Source organism: Schistocerca americana, chromosome 1, assembly GCF_021461395.2.
Source record: "Schistocerca americana isolate TAMUIC-IGC-003095 chromosome 1, iqSchAmer2.1, whole genome shotgun sequence".
Lineage (NCBI taxonomy): Eukaryota > Metazoa > Arthropoda > Insecta > Orthoptera > Acrididae > Schistocerca > Schistocerca americana.
The window spans coordinates 118,909,432-118,933,154 of NC_060119.1; the positions used below are offsets into that span (position 1 = coordinate 118,909,432).

At 40.9% G+C, this 23,723-nt stretch overlaps 1 protein-coding gene across 1 annotated transcript in view; it reads left to right on the forward strand.

Moving 5' to 3' along the window:
- The window catches only part of LOC124605072, a 108,294-nt gene extending 87,035 nt beyond the window's left edge, over nt 1-21,259 (forward strand). The window contains exons 4-5 of the mRNA XM_047136559.1: nt 8,581-8,736; nt 20,865-21,259. Of these exons, the coding sequence (XP_046992515.1) occupies nt 8,581-8,736; nt 20,865-20,924 (216 nt within the window). The 3' untranslated portion in view covers nt 20,925-21,259. The remainder of the gene's footprint in view (nt 1-8,580; nt 8,737-20,864) is intronic.
- Nucleotides 21,260-23,723: the final 2,464 nt, after the last annotated feature.

A 23,723-nucleotide genomic window follows, 5' to 3' on the forward strand; every position in this document is an offset into this window, starting at 1 on the left:
CATTGTGGCCGGTTACTGTGCCCCCACTGAGAGAATCTCTGCTCTCATAGACCAACACCTTCAACCTATTGCCTGGAACCTATCCTCCTATATAAAGGATACCAACCATTTCCTCGACTGACTCTCCACAGTTCCTGTCCCTTTACCACACGGTGCCCTGCTCATCGCTATTGATGCCACCTCCCTGTACACTAACATTCCTAATGCCCATGGCCTTACTGCTGTCGAGCACTACCTTTCCAGACGCCCTATGGATTCCAAACCAACAACCTCCTTCCCAGTTTCCATGACCAACTATATCCTCATCCACAATTACTTCTCCTTTGAAGGCATTACCAACAAACAAATTCATGGTTCGCCTATGGGCACCCAAATGGCACCATCCTATGCTAACCTGTTCATGGGCCATCTAGAGGAATCCTTCTTAAAAACCCAGAATCCTAAACCCCTCACCTGGTTCAGATTCATTGATGACATCTTTGCTATCTGGATTCAAGGTGAGGACACCTTATTCACATTCCTCCAGAACCTCAACAACTTCTCTCCCACTTGCTTCACCTGGTCCTACTTAACCCAACAAGCCATCTTCCTAGATTTTGACCCTCACCTCAGAGATGGCTACATCAGTACCTCCGTCCATATCAAACCTACTAACCACCAGCAATACCTCCACTTCTACAGCTGCCACCCATTCCATACCAAGCCACCAGCAATACCTCCACTTCGACAGCTGCCACCCATTCCATACCAAGAAGTCCCTCCTGTACAGCCTAGCCACCCATGGTCGTCGCATCTGCAGTGACGAGCAGTCACTCTCAAAATATACTGAGGGTCTCACTGAAACCTTCACTGACCGTAATTATCCTCCCATCCTTGTACAAAACCAGATCTCCTGTGTCTTATCTTTCCAGTCTCTCACCACCTCCCAAAGTCCCACAGTCAGGCCACAGAGGAGCATTCCCCTCGTAACTCAGTACCATCTGTGACTGGAGCAACTGAATTACATTCTCCGCCAGGGTTTCGATTACTTCTCGTCGTGCCCTGAAATGAGAAATGTCCTGCCCACTATCCCTCCCATCCGTCTTACCATGGTATTCCGCCGTCCACCAAACCTACACAATTTACCCATCCATCCTTATACAACCCCTGTTCCCAATCCCTTATCTCATGGCTCATACCCCTGTGATAGACCGAGATGCAAGACCTGTCCCATACATCCTCCTACCACCAGCTACTCCAGTCCAGTCACTAACATCACCTATCCCATCAAAGGCAGGGCTATCTGTGAAACCAGTCATGTGATTCACAAGCTAAGCTGCAACCTCTGTGCTGCATTCTATGTAGGCATGTCAACCAACAAGCTGTCTGTCTGCATGAACGGCCACCGACAAACTGTGGCCAAGAAACAAGTGGACCACCCTGTTGCTGAACACGCTGCCAAACATGATATCCCTCATCTTAATGACTGCTTCACAGCCTGTGCCATATGGATCCTTCCCACCAACACCAGCTTTTCTGAATTGCGCAGGTGGGAACTTTCCCTGCAATACATCCAATGTTCCCGTAACCCTCCTGGCCTCAACCTTCATTAGTCACTGTCCTCACCCATCCAGCCCCCTCCCTGTTCCTATTCCAGCAATATACAGCCGTCAGTTCACCACCACACACACTCTTTTAATTTCTTTTATTTCTCTCCTTTCCGCTACTTACCCCCCCCCCCCTCCACACATTCGCACCTTCTCTCCCGCCCTCCATCTAAACTGAAACACTTGACTGTCCGCCACTACCACCATACTATCCCTCCCCCTCCCCGCCACAGCCTCCTCCCTACCCCCACCCAGTCGCCACTCCCATCATGCACTGGTGCTGCTGTTCGCATTGTGATCTCAGCTCTCAGAGACTTCAGACATGTGTGCAAGTTGCGTTTATGTGTGTGTGTGTGTGTGTCTACTGCTGACAAAGGCCCTAATGGCCGAAAGCTTTAATTGTGTGAATCTTTTTATTGTGCCTACCGCGACTCAGCACCTCCGCTATATGGTGAGTAGCAACTGTCCTTCTCTGATATTGTTATATTCCATCCTGGATTTTCCATTGTTTGATTGTGTTATGAGAGTAAGCTATTTTAAGACAAGCACACATTGGAGATTCACGAAAAAGGCGTCGTTCTGGTTAGAACTTGCTACAATTAAATTTCAAGTTTTAACATTTCGCCGCTAATAGCTTTTAGGAAACTGTAACCTAAAATGGCTTCAGTGAACAGTAGTTATGTCCCATAATGAATCAGAGAGTAGAGCATTCACTTGCTGGTGTATCCAATTTCTTTTCACCTTCATATTTTCTAAAAGTGTGTGAGCCTTTCTTATGAAATTGACAGAAATAATTTCTGTAATATCTGATGTTACGTAAATATAAATGCGCTCTCTATGATCAGTAAGTTTCTTCGATTTGGGGAACTTTTACATGCTGATGCCCTTAGTGACTGAACATGGGGTATCTTTTTCTCTTGTCTTATTACATGTTCACTGATACTGAAGTTTTTATTTAATGAATCTGCAGACAGTACAACATGATACCATGATACAGTACATTTACGCATAACAAAAATTAAAGTGATTATCGAACACTGAATGTCGTTGAAGGTTACTGAGTTAGCTGAGCGACTTTTAAAGTTGCGTGAATGAATAGCTGATGAAATAATGATAGCATTCGGTCTATGGGTAAATCCCACTGACAAATATATTTCAACTAAGCTACGTATGTGTAGGCTCTTGCTAGTAACTCGAGCAAATGAACTGACAAGTTCGTTATAGTTGATGGTGTTAACTGCACTGAGCAGAAATAGGAAGAAAACACAATGTGTAGTGATGGGGGAAATGCATGCACACACTGCAAATTCTCAGCTTGTGCACAAGTGGGAGCAAGCGTGTGATGCCCATGTGGCCAAGGACAGCGCTCATTCGGCTGTGTCATTAGGTCAGCCAGCATTGGTCACCTTGGGCAAGTTTTGCCAAGCTATACGAAATTTATTCGCATTCTCTCTTGCACACAGCAGAAAAGTACAGCCTACTCGGATGAGCCATACCTGTAAGGCCATACATTCTAATTCTGAATCACTGAAGTCGGTAGAAGGCGGGCGACTTCAGACTACCAGTGGTTTGTTTTTGGCTGCTGCTAACGCCCAAAAAATATGGTACGTGTGCATACTGTAGCCACTGTGATACCGTGCTGCGCCAGTCCGACGCAGTAAGCTTACATGTAGTACCAGCACTGCATGAGGAAAGTACAGCCCTCCCCCGTCTGCCCCCCCCCCCCCACCTCGCACACCCGGTCACAATTAGTGTCTATGTGTTGCACTTTGGTGAGTGGAATTTGCTTGCCCCCTTCCCATTACCCAAACAATTACTCTATCAAGACGTCATAAACAAATAGTATGTTGTGATGAATAAACTGTGTTTGCACATGGCTAATTCTTAGAAGGAATGTCGCAAAGACAATGTATTGCTACTATTTCTCAACGACACTTTTCCCTACCAAATTCGTGGAGTTTGTCATGTACTATGATCTTAAAGCACTTACTTCATCAAAGACTACAGAGTCATCAATAACAATAGTAACACTTCATTAGATAGTTCGCCAACCATACTTATATTCACAATGACACAATAGTGAGCATTGCATGGTCTATGTGTTCGACACATCTCTGCATTTTAATGTTCAAAACCAGGGGGAACTCAGATAATGTGATTCATTTCACATATGTTTCATTTTCTCCGACCTATTTTATGAAATCTTTTATAAAAATATTTCTGTCATATTGCTGAACACATGTTTCTCATGTTGTACATAACAATCAACAATATTCATTTTCAACATTGATGTTAGTCCACTCATCCGTCCACTGAACATTTAGCAGACACAAGATACTCCACACAGCTGCATTATGTGCAGGTATGGCAAAATAGTAATGCACCACTTCAGGCAATTTGTTGTCGTTGTGGTCTTCAGTCCTGAGACTGGTTTGATGCAGCTCTCCATGCTACTCTATCCTGTGCAAGCTTCATCATCTCCCAGTAAGTGCTGCAGCCTATGTCCTTCTGAATCTGCTTAGTGTATTCATCTCTTGGTCTCCCTCTACGATTTTTTACCCTCCATGCTGCCCTCCAGTACTAAATTGGTGATCTCTTGATGCCTTAGAACATGTCCTACCAACCGATCCCTTCTTCTGGTCAAGTTCTGCCACAAACTCCTCTTCTCCCCAATTCTATTCAATACCTCCTCATTAGTTATGTGATCTATGCATCTAATCTTCAGCATTCTTCTGTAGCACCACATTTCGAAAGCTTCTATTCTCTTCTTGTCTAAACTATTTATCGTCCATGTTTCACTTCCATACATGGCTACACTCCATACAAATACTTTCAGAACTGACACTTAAATCTATACTCAATGTTAACAAATTTCTCTTCTTCAGAAACGCTTTCCATGCCATTGCCAGTCTACATTTTATATCCTCTCTACTTCGACCATCATCAGTTATTTTGCTCCCCAAATAGCAAAACTCCTTTACTACTTTAAATGTCTCATTTCCTAATCTAATTCCCTCTGCATCACCTGAGTTAATTCGACTACATTCCATTATCCTTGTTTTGCTTTTGTTGATGTTCATCTTATACCCTCCTTTCAATACACTGTCCATTCCGTTCAACTGCTCTTCCAAGTCCTTTGCTGTCTCTGACAGAATTATAATGTCATCGGCGAACCTCAAAGTTTTTATTTCTTCTCCATGGATTTTAATACGTACTTCGTACTTTTCCTTTGTTTCCTTTACTGCTTGCTCAATATATAGATTGAATAACATTGGCGCTAGGCTACAACCCTGTCTCACTCCCTTCCCAACCACTGCTTCCCTTTCATGTCCCTCGACTCTTATAACTGCCATCTGCTTTCTGTACAAATTGTAAACAGCCTTTCGCTCCCTGTATTTTACCCCTGCCACCTTCAGAATTTGGAAGAGCGTATTCCAGTCAACATTGGCAAAAGCTTTCTCTAAGTCTACAAATGCTAGAAACGTAGGTTTGCCTTTCCTTAATCTTTCTTCTAAGGTAAGTCGTAGGGTCAGTACTGCCTCACGTGTTCCAACATTTCTACGGAATCCAAACTGATCTTCCCCGAGGTCGGCTTCTACCAGTTTTTCCATTCGTCTGTAAAGAATTCGCGTTAGTATTTTGCAGCTGTGACTTATTAAACTGATAGTTCGGTAATTTTCACATCTGTCGACACCTGCTTTCTTTGGAATTGGAATTATTATAATCTTCTTGAAGTCTGAGGGAATTTTGCCTGTCTCATACATCTTGTTCACCAGATGGTAGAGTTTTGTCAGGACTGGCTCTCCCAAGGCTGTCAGTAGTTCTAATGGAATGTTGTCTACTCCCGGGGCCTTGTTTCGGCTCAGGTCTTTCAGTGCTCTCTCAAACTCTGGTTCTTTTAGTTTATCCAGGTCCCATGTCCTTAAATTCCCACCTTTTTGCAGTTTCTTCAGATTCAATCTATAGTTCATAACCAACAGATTGTGGTCAAAGTCCACATCTGTTCCTGGAAATGTCTTACAATTTAAAATCTGGTTCCTAAATCTCTGTCTTACCATTATATAATCTATCTGAAACCTTCTAGTATCTCCAGGGTTCTTCCATGTATACAACCTTCTTTCTTATTGCGATCAATTCTACCACTCATGTATTGCTGCTATTTATCAACAACACTTTTCCCTACCAAATTTGCAGAGTTCGTCATGTACTATAATCTTAAAGCACTTATTTCATCAAAGACTACAGAGTCATCAATAACAATAGTAACACCTTTTAAAAGTAACGCAGATTTTCGTTGCTTGCCACTCTGGCTCTTTTCGAGGGTTCAAATAAGGCAGTGGCGTGAGCAGTTACGTAAATTATTCCACAGTACTTGAGGCTGGCTCCCAGGCGCTGTTACGTTGAGCTAGGGACGCCACCACGGTATTGCTGAGTGAGAGACGCCAACCTTCTGCCACAAACCGCCAGTGGGAGGACCGGGTGCCGTCATGTGAGGAACGCAAGAGGGTCGGCGAGGTAGCGGCCAGGTTCCTTGCTCTATGGACGTGTCCACCAATCCTTCCTATTGAAGGTGAAATGCTCTTACCGTGCTATGTGCGGTTCACTCCGCGGCTGTAGACAGTTTTCACGAATATTGTATCCCTTAGAGCAGGGCTTTCCAACCTGTGGTCCGCGGACCCCTTAGGGGTCCGCCGGCTCTTTCTAGGGGGTCCGCGGCCATCTTTCACCAAATCGTGTAAAATAAAGAGTAAAATTATTGAATAAAAATGTGAAAATCAAATTCATCACTTTTTTTTTTTTTTTCGTGTGAAAACCATGTGTACTTTTACTTCAGGTCGTATCCCCAAGCAGCCTTTGCGGTTCCTAAGTGAGAACGTATACACAGTTTAGTGCCGGAGAATGCGGCTTCTCTGATCGACTGTTTAGCAACAATACAGGGGTCGTTTGTGCGCTGGCCCACGGCGCTAGATACGCTAAAACCTTTTACATATGCGCGGAGCGAGCTTTGTCGACCAATCACAGCGCTCGCTGGCACGTATGCGGCCTCAGGCATCATTAAATTTTAAACTTGCCTTGTCAGTGCACTACCTGTTTCATAAGTCGATTTTTGACCAGTTTATTACTTCTAACATGGATCGGTGGCTGAAGTCAGGATCATTGAAGAAGGCTGCAGTTTCTCCATGCCTTCACAACAAGGGAAGTTTCCAGTTGGAATGAATGAGGAGGGAGGACTACCAAAGGAAGACTTTACATACATTTGAACATTTTTCTTCATATTTAACGAAAAACCACACACACACACACACACACACACACACACATACACACACACACACACACACACACACGACTGTTACGAAATATGCATGCTCCTTAACAACAGTAGCCAAATAGTGGAAATGAACAGACCATAAGCAACAGCTTGTCAACAGCGAAAAGTTTGGTCGTGACGTTGATTGCTCTTGGAGGAAGAAAGCTCCATCGTGTGAAATTTCAATTACCAAGTAATTTTAATCAGGCTATAGTGTGTTGAACAAAGGGAGTAAATCCACTAGTAAGTGTCTGGATACAGTGGCAATTCAAATTGGATCGTTAATTTCAAGTTGTTTTCATTCATCTCTAAACCAAAGACTATTGATACTTCGGTGGGGCGGAGGAGGGGGGGGGGGGGGGTCATTGGGAACATGGCACCTGCATTAAGCAGCTTTCAGTTCCCATGGGTTTAGCTCTGAAATTTGAAGTTACTGTCCTCTTGGCTGACTAGGGGTCCGCCATGAATTTTCGACTGAAGAAGGGGTCCGCCAGCTGAAAAGGTTGGGAAGCCCTGCCTTAGAGGTAGTTCTTGGGAATAAAATCCATTTTTTCCCCTGAATCATGGGATTTCTCATTTTACACGTAGGAGAAACATCCCGTACACCCACCTGAGTTCCTAGTACCATCCTCCCCTAACGTGTGTTCTGTTTCTATGTCTGTTTTACCCTGCAGGTCGTGGTGTCCGAGCGGTTCTAGGCGCTCAGTCCGGAACAGCGCGACTGCTTCGGTCGCAGGTTCGAATCCTGCCTCAGGCATGGATGTGTGTGATATCCTTAGGTTAGTTAGGTTTAAGTAGTTCAAAGTACTAGGGAGCTGGTAACGACAGATGTTAAGTCCCATAGTGCTCAGAGCCATTTGAACCATTTTGTTGTAACCTGGCACAGCAAAAGGAAATTCAGTTTTGTAACAAACTTTAACTTCCACTTATAGCTATCTTTTGGCATCATGATCCCTATAACGATATACTGTGTATATTATAACACACTACTCGCTCCAGACTCCAAAAAATGTAGATCCACTGAAAATATTACTGTGAAGCTTCTCTCGTTTATCGCATCTTTATGAAAGTAAGGAGAAAACAAAGAGTAAAGAGAAGAGGTGTTGTAAACTTTAAGCTGAGTTAAACAAAGACCCGCTAGAGATCAAACAAATCATACCAAAATACATTTACAAAACAGGTGCTAAAAGTGCAATAAATTTCCTGGATGGCTGTTGCACGAACCAGGATTCAAAATACATTGAAGTGGATAATAAAAAATATATTTTTATTTTATACTAAAGGCAGCTGGTTTTGTAAAAGATTCCAAAACTGAATGGTGGGGAGTGGGTTCGTGGAAATGTTTCAAAAACTGGTGGCCCCTGGTAAAAACGGGTCATATGGTAACCCTACTGGGTAACCGGGACAGAGTATAACACAACAAACCTTCCCAAGAGCGACATGTAACGGCCGCACAAGGCCGCAAACAAAGGAAATGTCTAGTAGGACTTAATAAGCAATCAGTCGATGGCAGATTCAGGCTCCTTTGGTTATGAACAACCCTCGGGTTTATCCGTCGTTTGCTGATCAGTTTCTGTTAAGAGTTTGTTGTAAATTCAGTCACGACTCAAACCATTAATGGAATTTCCAGGAGAAAAGAATCTTCGTTACATACTGATTCTCGAAATGCACCCCGTGTTGCAGAGTGAACGGCTGGTGAATTCGGCGTTCAGCTGCGCCTGGCCGGACGCCGATGCTCGCTTCAAGCGGTCGCTGTCCGTGTTCATGGTGAGGTCGGCTCGCCTGCTCGAGATAAGGGTCGGCAAGATGTACACTCTCTCCAGGGAGACCTTCTTGCAGGTAGGTGCAACAGACCTCTGTCTTCGGTGTAGACATTCACCACACACTGTCTGTTCTGCAGGCCAGTACTCTGAAACCTCTGTGAGAAACAGCCTAGCAATCTCTGTCAGTGACAGTTTTGAAGAGGCCCATAAATGCGTAATAAAAATCTGGGTTGCTCCTAGTACCATTAAAAGTTTTCCATTAGGATGTTCTTGCGTCCCAAGTACACAGAAAACTCCATTCGTTAGGACTGGCCTACGGCTCTTACGTAGTGGTTATTAACAGATCGCAGCTCACAATAATGGTTACACCTACTGTAATAACATATGTTGAAAGCAGGACGTCACGATTTCCAGGAAGGGTAGCACGGTATGCCTCATTAGGGCCAGCAGGAAGAATGAATTCGGTGTTATTCTGGACTATTTTCGTAAACAGGACCTGTTAGGGCAAGAATTTCCATGCAGACATCACGAAAGCTCCTACACCAATAAAAGCGATCGTTAACTATTTCTGCAACATTTCCGAGAGGGAGACTTGGTTCTTATTTACATAGACATGAGATGTCAGTATATCATTGACAACCTTTTTAGCTGCACCTGCATAGGTGAGTCGCTGTGGGAACATCTCACTCTGCAATTGGACCAACACTGGACTCCCAGGTACATACAGTGCCTACATAAACAAGTGCGAGGCCAGAGGTGTCTTGCATTTGGGATGGGCTGTCCAATTACGATCGCTAGGTAGAATGAATCCTGTGCTATTCTGGGAAGCATTGCAAGAGATTTCTATAGTGTGTTCAGAGGGGGATTCGGCTGTTATTTACATAGACATGAGACATCAGTATGATACTTACAACCTTTTAGCTGCGCCTGGGAGAGGAGTCGCTATGATATCTCGCTTTACCGCTAATACAAAGGCTATGCATCAGCCATAGTGGCTAGGTAAACATATGTTTTGACGGGAATTTCTCAGGTGCCAAGTATGAAAGGGATGCTGCCACCTCATGTTTGTGGGACCCAAACGGACACCTACAAATAGCTTGACAGCTGACGGCCGTGTCATCACTTTGCAGGGCCCTCCGATGCACCCCAACTACTGAAAGCATGTGCGGTGGTATTCTGTATATCCAGTGGTCAGGGGATGGTGGGCGGTGTATGCTTCGTGATGGAAAAATTTTTAACTGTGTAATTACGTGTGATCGTGTGTTTCATGATGGTATTCCTTGTGCAATCAGAATAAAAAGAAAGGCATTTCATTTAATTAATTCTTACAAGACCTACATCTTCCCAAAAAGAAGAGAATGATGAGCAGGAGAAATAGAACCCACGTGAACAGAATGTTTTATAAATAAACAATATGCCCTTGAATTTCCTGTCATGAGCTCCTTCCTCTCCACCAAAGAGCCGCCAACTTCCCAGTAGAAGAGGGGAGGGGGCCAGGTGAGGGGTGGTACCAGAGGGGAGAGGTTAATTGATTAATTAAGTAGTGAATCAAATTGATAAGACTGAGAGGAGGCTATTTGAATCACTCAGACCTGAAAGTGTACATGTATCAGTGAGGGGGAGGGGATGGGTTGGAGGTTTCCTGAGGGGTAGGGTTTGGGGAGGTGGTGGGGGGGGGGGACACTAGGTTAAGGACCTGTCAATCAAAAGGAAGGATCCTTTTAGCAGAACAATAGGCTGATGACCTGTCAATCAAAGGAGAACAGTAGGTTTTCCCCTAAGTGAATACCAGCACTAACAAAATGCACCAGCACCTCTGTTGCCTACTACTCCACAAACCACTTCGCTGTTACAATATTCTTAGCGTTTTTGTGTGCAGAAGTATCTCATTTTAAATTTTGAGAATGCTGCAAATTAGAAGCGGTGCAAGAAGCAACACAGAATTACACAGAGATACTGCATATATGTAACGGATATTTTTCAACATAATCACCATTGCAACTGACACATTTTTTGTAATTGTGTACCAACTTCCCCACTCCCACTGCAAAAACACCGCTGCTGTCTATCTTGACATAGCAGTCACAGTGTCCAGCAGCTTCTCATTTGTGGCACAGTTAACACATACAGCTGTGACACAGATTCACATTTATGTTCTACACTATAACAGCAGTACATCAAGTGGTCAGCAGGCTATACTGTTACAGTAGTGCAGCAAGTGGTCAGTGAGCTGAGCTGTGTCACAAGTGTGTGAAAGTGCCAGTACACTAACTACGCTGTGAAGCAATTTACCAAGCAACCCATAAATTCCACAGTGACAGCAACGTATCAAGCAGCGAGTAAGCAACACATTGACAGCAAGGTGCCACGCAGCCTGTAAGCTAGGTTATAACAGCAGTGCATCAAGCACCCAGTAAGCTATACTGTGAGAGCAGGGCAACAATTAGCCAGTAAGCTACAATGGCAGGAGTGCACCAAACAGACAGTAACCTGCATTGTAACAGCAGTGTGCCAGGTAGCCAACTGCTACACTGTGATAGCAGTGGATCAAGCAGCCAGCAAGTTATACTGTGACAATAGTGCACCAACTTGCCAGTAAGCTATGGTGTGACAGCATGCACTAACCAGCCAATAAGCTGTACTGTGGAAGCAGTTCAGCAAACAGCCAGTGAGCTACACTGTGGCAGCAGTGCACCAAGCAGCCACTAAGCTACATTATGACATCAGTATTACAGGCTGCATTGTGACAGCGATGGGCCAAGAGGCCAGTAAGCCACTCTGTGACAGCAATACACCAGGTAGCCATTAATTTATGCTGCAAACAACAGCTTGCCAAACAAACAATAAGTTACACTGTAGCAGCATTATACTAAGCAGGCAGAAAGCTATACTGTGACAGTGGTGGGCCACATAAACAGTAAGCTACACTGTGACAGCAGTGAGCCAGGCAGCCAGTAAGCTACACTAACAGAAGTACACCAAGTGGTCTGTAAGTTTCGTTGTGACAGAGTACACCAAATTGTCAGTAAGCTACACTGTCACAGTGGGTCGCCAAGTAGCTTGTAAGCTACACTGTCACTCTTGTGCACCAAGCAGACAGTAAGCTTCACTTTGACAGTGGTGTGCCAGGCATTCAGTAAACTACGCTATGACAGTGGTACATCAAGTGTCCAGTAAGCCATGTTGTGACAGTGAACTTCCAAGTAGCCAGTAAACTTTACTGTGACATTGGGTCGCCAAGTAGCCAGTGTGCAACACTGCAACAACAGTGCTCCAAGTAACAATTAAACTATACCGTGACAGCAGTGTATCAAGTCTCCAACAAGCTACATGGTGACAGCAGTGCACCAAGTAGCCAGTAAGTTACACAGTCACTTCAATGAGCCAAGTACCCAGTAAGCCACTGTCACAATGGTGCACTTAGCAGACAGTGAGCTGTACTGTCACAGTAGTGATCCAAGTCCCAGCAGTCTACACTGTGACAATAGTGCTCTGACCAGCCATGAGCTACACTGTGACAACAGTGTGTGAAGCATCCAGTAAACTACCCTGTGACAGTGGTCCACCAAGTAGCCAACAATTTATACTGTTATAACAGTGAGTCAAGTAGCCAACAAGCTACACTGTGAAAATGGAGCACTTAGCAGACAGAAAGCTATACTGTGGCAGAGGTGCACCACGATATCCAGCAGTCTACACTATGACAATAATGCACTAAGCATCCTTTAAGTTGTGCTATAATAGAGATGCGCGAACCAAATTGTAAACTTCCCTGTGACTGATGTCCAGCAAGCAGCAATATGACAGCAGTGTGCCAGGCTGCCAGTAAGCTTCTCTGTGATGGGAATTTGCCAAGTAACCAGTAAACTACACTGTGACAGTAGTGCATTAAGTAGCCAGTATACTATACTGTGACAGCTGTGCACCAAGCAACCAGTAGGTTTTCCGCTGACAATGGTGCACAAAGCTGATGGTGAGCAACACTGTGCCAGTAGTCTGCCAGGTAGCCAGGAAGCTATATGTGATAGCAATCTGTGGAGCAGCTATTAAGCTATACCATGAAATCAGTGCACCAACCAGACATAAGCTACATTGTGCATCAACTATCCAGTAAGTTATAGTGTAACAGCAGTGTGCCAAGTAGTCAGTGGGCTACATTTTGACAGCTGTTCACCAAGCAGACAGTAAGCTGCACCCTGACAATAGTGTGCCAAATAGCCAGTAAGCTATGCTGTGACATCAGTATGTCAAGTAACCAGTAAGCTAGTCAGTAACAGTGATGTGCCAATCAACCTGTAAGTCACACTGTGACTGCAGTGCGCCATGTAGCCAGTAAGCTACTCTGCTAAATACAATGATTTATGTGACTAATATCACTTATATTGTTTTGTGATAAGGGGTAATGGTATTTACGGAATGGAGCGTTTTCTGTGTAATATTCTGCAGTGGTAACAAGAACACACATTTGCAGGGTTGCCACAATTGCAACAATGGAAAAGGGACAAATACCTATAAATAAGGTTCTTGGATATGTTAAACAGTTGTCAAAAATGTGTCAGAAATTTAAAAAGGTTTGATATTCAACAATTGAGTTAATGCTTATTCATCATTTATTAGAATAATTTAAGTAAATCATCTTTAAAGTAACTTTAAAGTGTCTGTTATTTACCTCAAGTTGGCAGCCATCACTTTACAAATTCCTCCAAGAGTATTTTATGCCAGATTTAGCTCATTTGAAGAGTGTAACGTCATTGTAACCACATTATAGAATCCTTTGCATGACATATTATTATTAATGCTAATCAGAACGTCACTCTTAATCAGAGAAGCTGAACATCTGTTTCTTCTATTTGTCTACTTATTCACCATGAGATATAATAAACTTTCAGTAGGTGCATTGGAACATGGAAAAATCGCAATAGAGGGCACTATCTTTTTGAACTGTTTCATGTTAGCTGTGCCATGTTGCTTTACATTAACAGTCGATTTTTCTACCAGACTTTGTTCACGTCCATAAATTCCATGTAAATCACCTTTACAGATGCAAATGTCTTCATATAATTCTTCCATTTGATGTCATTTGTCAGATGAAGCTTCTCTAGTACTTGTTACAACTCACAGAACTGTATTTTCCTCTCCATGTTCATTATTTGTAGGCTTTTGGCAACATTCTTTTCATAAAAATTTGTGGGATTTTAACTTTTTCACTTTTATTTCGGTCAGACCTAGGAAATGTTTCAAATTATTTCTAACTGAAAATTTTTAAAAAAATTGTCTTCTCTGCTCTGTTCTAATTTTAGATTTAATGCTGAAATGCACATAAAGACTTTTTAACAATAAAGGTATTATCTATTTCCAAGTACTTAATACATTTTACAACAATTATTGCTGAAGAACAACAGCATTGTTTGTATCATCTTCAGGATCAAAATATTGCTACAGTGCTTTGGGACAATCCTCCCTTACTGAGTACAAATAACTTTTAATAGCATGCCAGTTATGAGAAAGGTAGTCTATCAACTGCAGCACCCAAAGAAAGGTAGCTTGTTGATGCATAGATTAGAATCTCTCTCCATTTAACATTCATAAATTCGAAACCCCTTTGTAAATCTTCTATTCTCTTTGCAGACGCAGAGAAATGGCCACACACATTCATACTCAGACATTCCACATCAACATCTAGACAGTCATTATCATGTTTTGTTGTATTATGCACAATATGTGCACAACAGTTAGATGCCAATTTTTTCATTTGTAGATTCAACTACTGGTAGCTTAAAGACAGGTGTATGACTGCCATAATTTAAATTAGTATTGTTGGCAGAGTATGAAACCATCTTAGACATTCTTTAAGCACTCTAATTATGTTAGCGACATTTTCAGGAATAATATTATCACATTCATTTGGAGTTTCGTAGAAGTCAAGTAATTTGTTTTCCATCCGATATTCTACTGTGAAGTATGTTAAACATAATCGAAACATATCTCTATTATCTTGACAACACATGCAATCGATAAGTACAGATCTTCATGGTGGAGTACTTCCACAATATCTGCAGTATCGTACATCTGGGGGCTAGTACATTCATAATCAGGTGCTTTGGTTCAGCACATGAAACTTATTTTACTATTTTCGAAGCGTAAAATATATCAGACATTAACTTATTGGAACAACCCATGCTCGAATAGCTCGGATTATGTGAAACACAAGGGCAAATTCTGCAGCAGAAATAAGATTACTTTCAGGTGATTCAGTTTGTGATAAAGATGGACTGTTTCTTTAGACTAAAGTTATGAACACGTGTTGAATTTGAGTCCCTCACTCCTTGCTTGCTGCTTCGAATCTAATTCACCTCCTTCAGAGAGATCCATAATTATATTTCATACTATGCATGTCGCTTTGAACTCATTACCATATGTTGATTTTACCCAAGTACCATATAAGTTGCCTTCCAAGATATTTGATAACAAGTCATTTGTTTGCACTTCTTCCTTATTTTTGGTGAAACTGAAAAAGTGTCATTTTCGTCATAGTCATGTACATTAAATATGCGACAAACAATATTCGACCGGATAAAATTTTCTCGGTTTTCAAGCCGCATCAATTCCAATAAAATTCTCGAGCTTTCGATGGCTAGCTCTGCAATCGTCATCAGGAGTAAAACTACTGACTGCCAGGGCTGTCACTATTTCCCGCTTATACACTTGCGATTACAACCGCTGGCGACCAGTCAGAGAAGAGCCGAAACGACGCATGCGCGGAAGGCGAGTTGGACAAGTCCAGCCCACTACGAGACCGAGTGACGTCAGGTGGCGCGAGGAGCCGGCGCCACGTTCGAAACTGCCGTTCCTGCCTCCCTACAAGCATCTGCCTTTGCTTCCTTGTAGCCCTGATCTCTGTTGAAATTGCTGCTGTTTATTCTAACTTCAGCCGCCTCTCTTATAGCAGAGTCCCAGAATGTTGATGCATGAGCCAAGACTCTTGTGTTTTCATACTGTACCGACTTGTCGAGCTCCCTTTGTTTACTATGTCTCTTGTGCTAGGTACAACGCACTGCAACTGTGACAATCTGGCCTGTATAGACGCTGCCGCAATCTCGCAAGGGACGCAATACAAACCGCGCACATGAAGAGCTGTGTCGTCTTTAACAGGGGGCAACATATCTCGTATCTTGGGGGCGGGACAGAACACTGGTCTCAATCCATGTCTCTGCAGCACATGTCCTAACTTGCTGCTCGTTGCCCCACAGTATGGTAGGAAAGCCACCGGCTTGGCTTCTTCTGCCAATTAACAAAGTGTCCTTCTTTAGTGACACTTGAAAGCATTTGCAATTTCTCTTTTGCTGTAGCCATTTTCCCTGTTTAACCACAAACACTACACAGAAATAGTTTTCTTTTGTACCAGAAGTTTAGAGATCCGACTATAGAGTTTGCAATACTTTTAAACAGAATACAATGGTTTGTCAGTTGACAGTACCACCACTTTAAATGTTATCTTTTATAGAAACCTTGGGTTCATCTAATTTTACTGGACAAAAACAAATAAAGTGGGACATACATTTCTGACCTAAAATACGAGACATCCTGTAAATAATGGGATGGGTTTAAAGTGCACACATTTGTTTTTCTTTAGGTTTCCTGAAAGGTATGAATATCACATTACATAATTAGATAGCTGGAAATCTCTTGTAATTTGTAGACCTTTAGCGATGATTAACATTTATTTTTAGGAGCATAAAAAAGGTGGTATATTGTGAAGGACAAGACTGTCCTTTCACTTTATGAACACCATCACATATTTCACTGAAGAGAAAATTGCCATACAACTGTGATAATAAAATGTCAAATGGAATAAAAATGAACACATAGAATAAGCTAATTCCAGAATTTTTACTAAATCAGAGCTAGAAACATCAGATCCACCAACACTGGAAACTTAAACAGACAACTTTTAAATGAAAGTATCTGAATTAAAATTATTCATGTGTTGCAAAATCGATTGATGTGTAATAGAGGGGAAACTATCAACCTTGTGCTAAATTACTATGTGACAAGGAAAGTGCCTATCATAATAAGAATGGATATCCATTCAAAAATCACAGAAAACGAATTAGTCAAGAGAAGCAAATTTTAAAAACATTTGGATCCAGGTTCTTAAAAAAAACGCTCTAGCTTTTTGTTAAGGCAGATCTGGGTATCATCGAAAAGAAAGTGCAGAACGAAATAAAAAATCCAAAATAAGTTCGAAAATATTTCTTCTGGAATACATTGTTGCTTACGTCATTATGCTTATGTATTTGGACTTGCTGCATTTACTTTAGAGTCATTTACGCCTCTTGATATTTTAATAATGCATTAAATGCAATCGTCTGATAACTGTTTCATAAATTACGCAGGAAAGTCAAAAAACATTATTCCTACAGCAATGACTTTCATAAATGACTGACATTTTCACCACTTAGGGCACTAAGTGTACAGCTATACGGCGGCAACAATGTTAACAACAGTGGGTGTGTCAAATGTGTTACGCTAGACTACATTTGAGATCACCTGTCACTGGCCTAGCTGTTCCTTAAATACCTGAGATAAGTCTGATCGCCGAAATATTGTGCCCGTTGGACACTATGAACCGACAGTATACCCGTGGACTGTTCGAGCAACATATGCATGAGTTATACTCATGGTATAAGAGCCATACATCACCATAGCTCTGAGGGACGAAGTAGTGAAGGCAGCAGAGGATCAAGTAGGTAAAAAGACGAGGGCTAGTAGAAATCCGTGGGTAACAGAAGAAATATTGAATTTAATTAATGAAAGGAGAAAATATAGAAATACAGTAAATTAAGCAGGCAAAAAGGAATACCATTGTCTGAAAAATGAGATCGACAGGAAGTGCAAAATGGCTAAGCAGTGATGGCTAGAGGATAAATGTAAGGATGTAGAGGCTTATCTCACTAGGGGTAAGATAGATACTGCCTACAGGAAAATTAAACAGACCTTTGGAGAAAGGACAACCACTTGTATGAATATCAAGAGCTCAGATGGAAACCCAGTTCTAAGCAAAGAAGGGAAAGCAGAAAGGTGGAAGGAGTATATAGAGGATCTATACAAGGGTGATGTAATTGAGGACAATATTATGGAAATGGAAGAGGATGTAGATGAAGATGAAATGGGAGATACGATACTGCGTGAAGAGTTTGACAGAGCACTGAAAGACCTAAGTTGAAACAAGGCCCCTGGAGTAGACAATATTCCATTAGAACTACTGACAGCCTTGGGAGAGCCAGTCCTGACAAAACTCTACCATCTGGTGAGCAAGATGTATCAAACAGGCGAAATACCCTCAGACATCAAGAAGAATATAATAATTCCAATCCCAAAGAAAGCAGGTGTTGACAGATTGAAAATTACCAAACTATCAGTTTAATAAGTCACAGCTGCAAAATACTAATGCGAATTCTTTACAGACAAATGGAAAAACTGGTAGATGCCGACCTTGGGGAAGATCAGTTTGGATTCCGTAGAAATGTTGGAACACATGAGGCAATACTGACCCTACGACATATCTTAGAAGCTAGATTAAGGAAGGGCAAACCTACGTTTCTAGCATTTGTAAACTTAGAGAAAGCTTTTGACAATGTTGACTGGAATACTCTCTTTCAAATTCTGAAGGTGCCAGGGTAAAATACAGGGAGCGAAAGGCTATTTACAATTTGTACAGAAACCAGATGGCAGTTATAAGAGTAGAGGGACATGAAAGGGAAGCAGTGGTTGGGAAGGGAGTGAGACAGGGTTGTAGTCTCTCCCCGATGTTATTCAATCTGTATATTGAGCAAGCAGTGAAGGAAACAAAAGCTGTATATTGAGCAAGCAGTGAAGGAAACAAAAGAAAAATTCGGAGTAGGTATTAAAATCCATGGAGAAGAAATAACGACTTTGAGGTTCGCCGATGACATTGTAATTCTGTCAGAGACAGCAAAGGACTTGGAAGAGCAGTTGAACGGAATGGATAGTGTCTTGAAAGTAGGATATAAGATTAACATCAACAAAAGCAAAACGAGGATAATGGAATGTAGTCGAATTAAGTCGGGTGATGCTGAGGGAAGTAGATTAGGAAATAAGACACTTAAAGTAGTAAAGGAGTTTTGCTATTTGGGGAGTAAAATAACTGATGACAGTCGAAGTACAGAGGATATAAAATGTAGACTGGCAATGGCAAGGAAAGCGTTTCTGAAGAAGACAAATTTGTTAACATTGAAGTCATATCTGAAAGTATTTGTATGGAGTGTAGCCATGTATGGAAGTGAAACATGGATGATAAATAGTTTGGACAAGAAGAGTATAGAAGCTTTCGAAATGTGGTGCTACAGAAGAATGCTGAAGATTAGTTGGGTAGATCACATAACTAATGAGGAAGTATTGAATAGGATTGGGGAGAAGAGAAGTTTGTGGCACAACTTGACTAGAAGAAGGGATCGGTTGGTAGGACATGTTCTGAGGCATCAAGGGATCATCAATTTAGTACTGGAGGGCAGCGTGGAGGGTAAAAATCGTAGAGGGAGACGAAGAGATGAATACACTAAGCAGATTAAGAAGGATGTAGGTTGCGGTAGGTACTTGGAGATGAAGAAGCTTGCACAGGATAGAGTAGCATGGAGAGCTGCATCAAACCAGTCTCAGGACTGAAGACCACAACAACAACAACATCACCACATACACAAAAATTATTGAAAGAAACAAAAACAGAATAACATCATGTGGAACTATAGCTCATCAAAATGAAAGGGATACTGAAACAAAAAACATGAACAACATTAGCAATAAAAAAGATAGTATTTTGTATAAAAAATGTGGTGTGACTATAAAGTTTATGGACTGATATGTTGTAGGTGCCATAGTAACACTGCCATGTTGGAAACAGTGATTGTGCTCCCTCTCTGCCAAAAAAGAAAAAAAAATCTAATTGTTTCAGCCACTCAGTCAACTTCATACTGGGTGTATATTTGTTTTTATACATGTGTAATCTGTTATTTTTGTAGAAAGCTGTAGTAATTTTGATGACCAGAGAGCTGTAGTGAACATTGTAGTGAAAGTGAACAAAATGAATTCATTAATTTTTGAAAAAATGAAACAAATTTACAGAATGCCCTGTGAAAAGGATAGTTCTCCATGCACATCCAAATGCTCAGTGAAGACTGAAGTTCAGAGTTGGATGAAGAGTGTGCAGAAGGTTCTATCATTGTACATAAAGATATCTATGTCCAGAAGCTTAAACAAGCCCTCAACCCAGATTGCCCATTTATGGTGAACGATGATGCTGATATTAATCGAGAGACTGCACACCTCATTCTCACGCAAGAGTTGATAATTATAACACCATGAGTGATGACTGTTTACAAGAAATGATGAGCTGAACAAAGTCACTTGGGTTTTTGTGGAGACTGGTCAGGGAAAACAAACTTCTTTTCATACCTGATTATAGATAGTGCACTATACACAAATATGACCCTGAGATGAAGAGGTAAGACATACAGTGGGAAGAAAAGATGAGCTAATGAGAAAAATGACGAACTGTCAGTGTCAAACAACAATGCTGATAGTTTTTCGACACATTCTAATTGTACATCAAGAACTGGTTCCTTGTGCGGAGACAGTCGAGTACAGTTTATCTGCAGGTACTGAATTTCTTTGGTGAAAGGGGGGCAATTTTTGCAAGAAGTAGGCACCTAAACACAACACCACATGGACTTATAAGATCATTACTGTCAAGCAAAGGTAAGTGGAGAACTTCCCTGATGACGAAACGAATGTAATACAACTCTTAAACTTTTGTGTGTTGAAAGACTCCAGTCTCTGTGTTAAAAATGGCTATCTCATCCACTCATCCTTTTATACTGTAGTGATTAAACTACTGCATTTTTCCTGCTGTGCTGTTGTAGACTTATTGTGTAGTTTCTCATGTGCATTGTTATATTTAGACTGACATATACCATGATCTTAATGTTGTGTTGTGTGTGTGTGTGTGTGTGTGTGTGTGTGTGTGTGTTGTGCATACAATAAATCTGCACATGAGTTACATGTGCATCATATATGTTATGTTAGGTAATATTGTAAGCACTGTTGCCTCTTTATAGGTTATAATATTTATTATTTGTTAATCCATAACATATGTTATAATAATAATACGAAATTCATTATTTTCAGATTCTAAATGGATCCTACAGATTATTTAATTTACTGTATCAGACCAATCTAGAAAATTAAGAAATCGTCCTCTGAAATGTGGATAACTGTCTCATATTATTTCAGAGACCAGCACGTTTTATGAGTTTCACCAAGCTCTTAACACAAAATAGTCTAAAGCTTTGATGTAGAAAAGTACAACCACAGCTTTTTGAGCGTAGTAGACAAATGTTTGGCAAAATTAAAGAGCATCAGTTTAGTTGCTCCAGTCTGGTTGTAAAGTCTCTTGTGTCTCTGCTATTGCAATCATTGTGTCTCTATAACCAAAATACTTTTTTCAGTTAACATTATATGTACAGTTGATGTATACAATATATTACTACACTGGACCTCTGTACATCACTTAATTGCAAATGTTTCACTGTGTATTATGAGCTCCCGTAGAGCTACACATATACCTTACTAAATGAATCATTGAATAAAGCAATCTCACATCTCTACATTGTCAAATTTTCTCTTAAACTATCACATTATGAAATATTCGTATTTTTTTTTTATTTTTTACAGACACTGTCATGTCATGACCAGTTCTTGAAGTTCGCCCTTAAACTCATATGTATTGGTATTCCTAAATAAATTATTTCACTGCCAGAAATATTCTACAATTCCTTATTTTTATATCAAATATGGTTGTATAAAACTAATTTATATGTGTTAGATAAAAAGCTTTCGTTGCATTTTGGGAACAGGATCATAACAGTATTATTATTAAATTCTAGAATTATCTAGATTTCTAATGTGTCAGCTAATATTCCTGTCCACATGAATGGCCACTGTGACCAAAAGATACATTATTCACCTATTTGCTCAGCATACTGTGCAAGATGGTGTGCTTCTGGATTCTTCCTACCAACAATAGGTTTTCTGAACTGCATATTTGGGAACAGTCTCTGCAACATATCCTTTATTTCTGTTACCACCTGGCCTCAAAATTTGCTTCTTCCTTTTCTCCACCTGCTTCTATGATCTTCCTTGGTCCTACTCCAGCGTCACACACCCTTCTGTCCTCCTCAGTGCATCTACATAGTCCATTCCCCATCTCTGTTTCTTCCAGTCCCGTTTCTTCTTGGCAGCACAGTCTCTCAGTGCTACACCCAGCAGCCCACTGTCATCTTCTCCCACCCCTACCCTGCTATCCATCTCTTCCCTGCCACATGCCTCTTCTGTACCCCCACAACCTACTCCAGCCAAGATCACTATTACGTTCAGTCTGATCTCATGGCTCAGAGACAGCAGTAATTGTGTGTGTGTGTGTGTGTGTGTGTGTGTGTGTGTGTGTGTGTGTGTGTGTGTGTGTGTGTGTGTGTGTTGACTGCATGAATTGTATGAATGTGTGTGTTTTTCTAAATCTGAACAAGGACTGTATTCTACAGCTTATATTCTACTTTTAAATGTGCATGTATGTTGCTCACCACTTGCTCTATGTGGTGAACAGCAGTCTTTCCTAATATGTGCTGCTTCTGTTCCATCCCAGATTTTCCATTTTAATGTTACCAAATACTGTTAAATATTTTAATTCCATTTCTAGAGTAGACCCTGCAAGTCGATAAAATGGAAGAGTTTGGATCTTCATCCTATCTTATCTCCGTTTACAGTGCTATACCCACCACAAAATTAGCATAATGTTTTGTTATGATTGTTGAAATAAAACTATTAAAGATTGTCATACCTAGCAGGAAAGTCCCTTATTTGAACACCTCAGAGAGTGAACATCTTTTTGATATATTTAAGCATCTGCAGACCAACAGTAAGTACAGCTTCACCTACACACTGACTTTTTTGGTATTAGATAATGGTGTTGTAAAATATAATTTGTGTAATACTTATTCTGCTTGAGGCTTACTTTTTGTATGAGGCTTAATTTTTATTAAAAAATATTCCACAGAATTATAATTTAGCTGAAAAAAGACAAACTCTCCATGTTTCAAAATAGCTGCTGAGTGAACAGTTCTCATAAGACTTCATCCAGCTTGATAAAACTTTTAAAAAATGAAAACAAACACATTCCACGCATCAGTCACATAATAGGGTTTACTGCCTCAAACACTTACAATCAGCTTTTTGATATATTTCTTTAACAAATCAAGAAAGTGTGTCATCTCAATGAGTACTTGTCATCATTAGACATTAATTCCTTATCGTTTCAGCCCTTCAGTTTCAGTTCCTCAACTAAACTACGTTTCTTTTTTCTGAAGTTTTAATGGTTCTCTTCCTTTTAATTGACCTGTTTGTTTTTAACATTCTAGTGGTGTTAGATGCATTTTGCACTTTGTCCTACACTTAATTCCACATACCTCAATGTGTTTTTACTGCTTATGTCTATCTCTGCGTGTTCTTGCTTGTATGGGAGTTTTGTCCTCACCAAAATTGTTTGAAACACCACTCACAGTCACAGGGGTTTAGTTGAGTCCCATAGTGCTCAGAGCCATTTGAACCAATCACAGGGGTTACTTTCAAATTGTGCAATACAAAAAGAAACCTATTATCAAAACTATGTGGCTTGAATACATGACAGTATTCAGAATAATGCAGCACTACAAGCTTTTGGGAAAGAATGACAAACATTTATCTGAAGAAAAAACCACAATATATAATATTCTCAAATTAGTTGGAAACCATGAATACGGTAAGTACTGCCACCCTCATAATCCAAGGTCTCTGGCTGATCCAGTACAATAGAATTAAGATTGGCACTTGCAACTGAAATAATTAAATAAAATAATAGATAACTTCTACAGATAGGTTTATAAAGCAAGTTCAGTCCTGATAATATCTTCCATGAATAAATAGTGATTGTACATTAATAAGAATAGTGTTAAT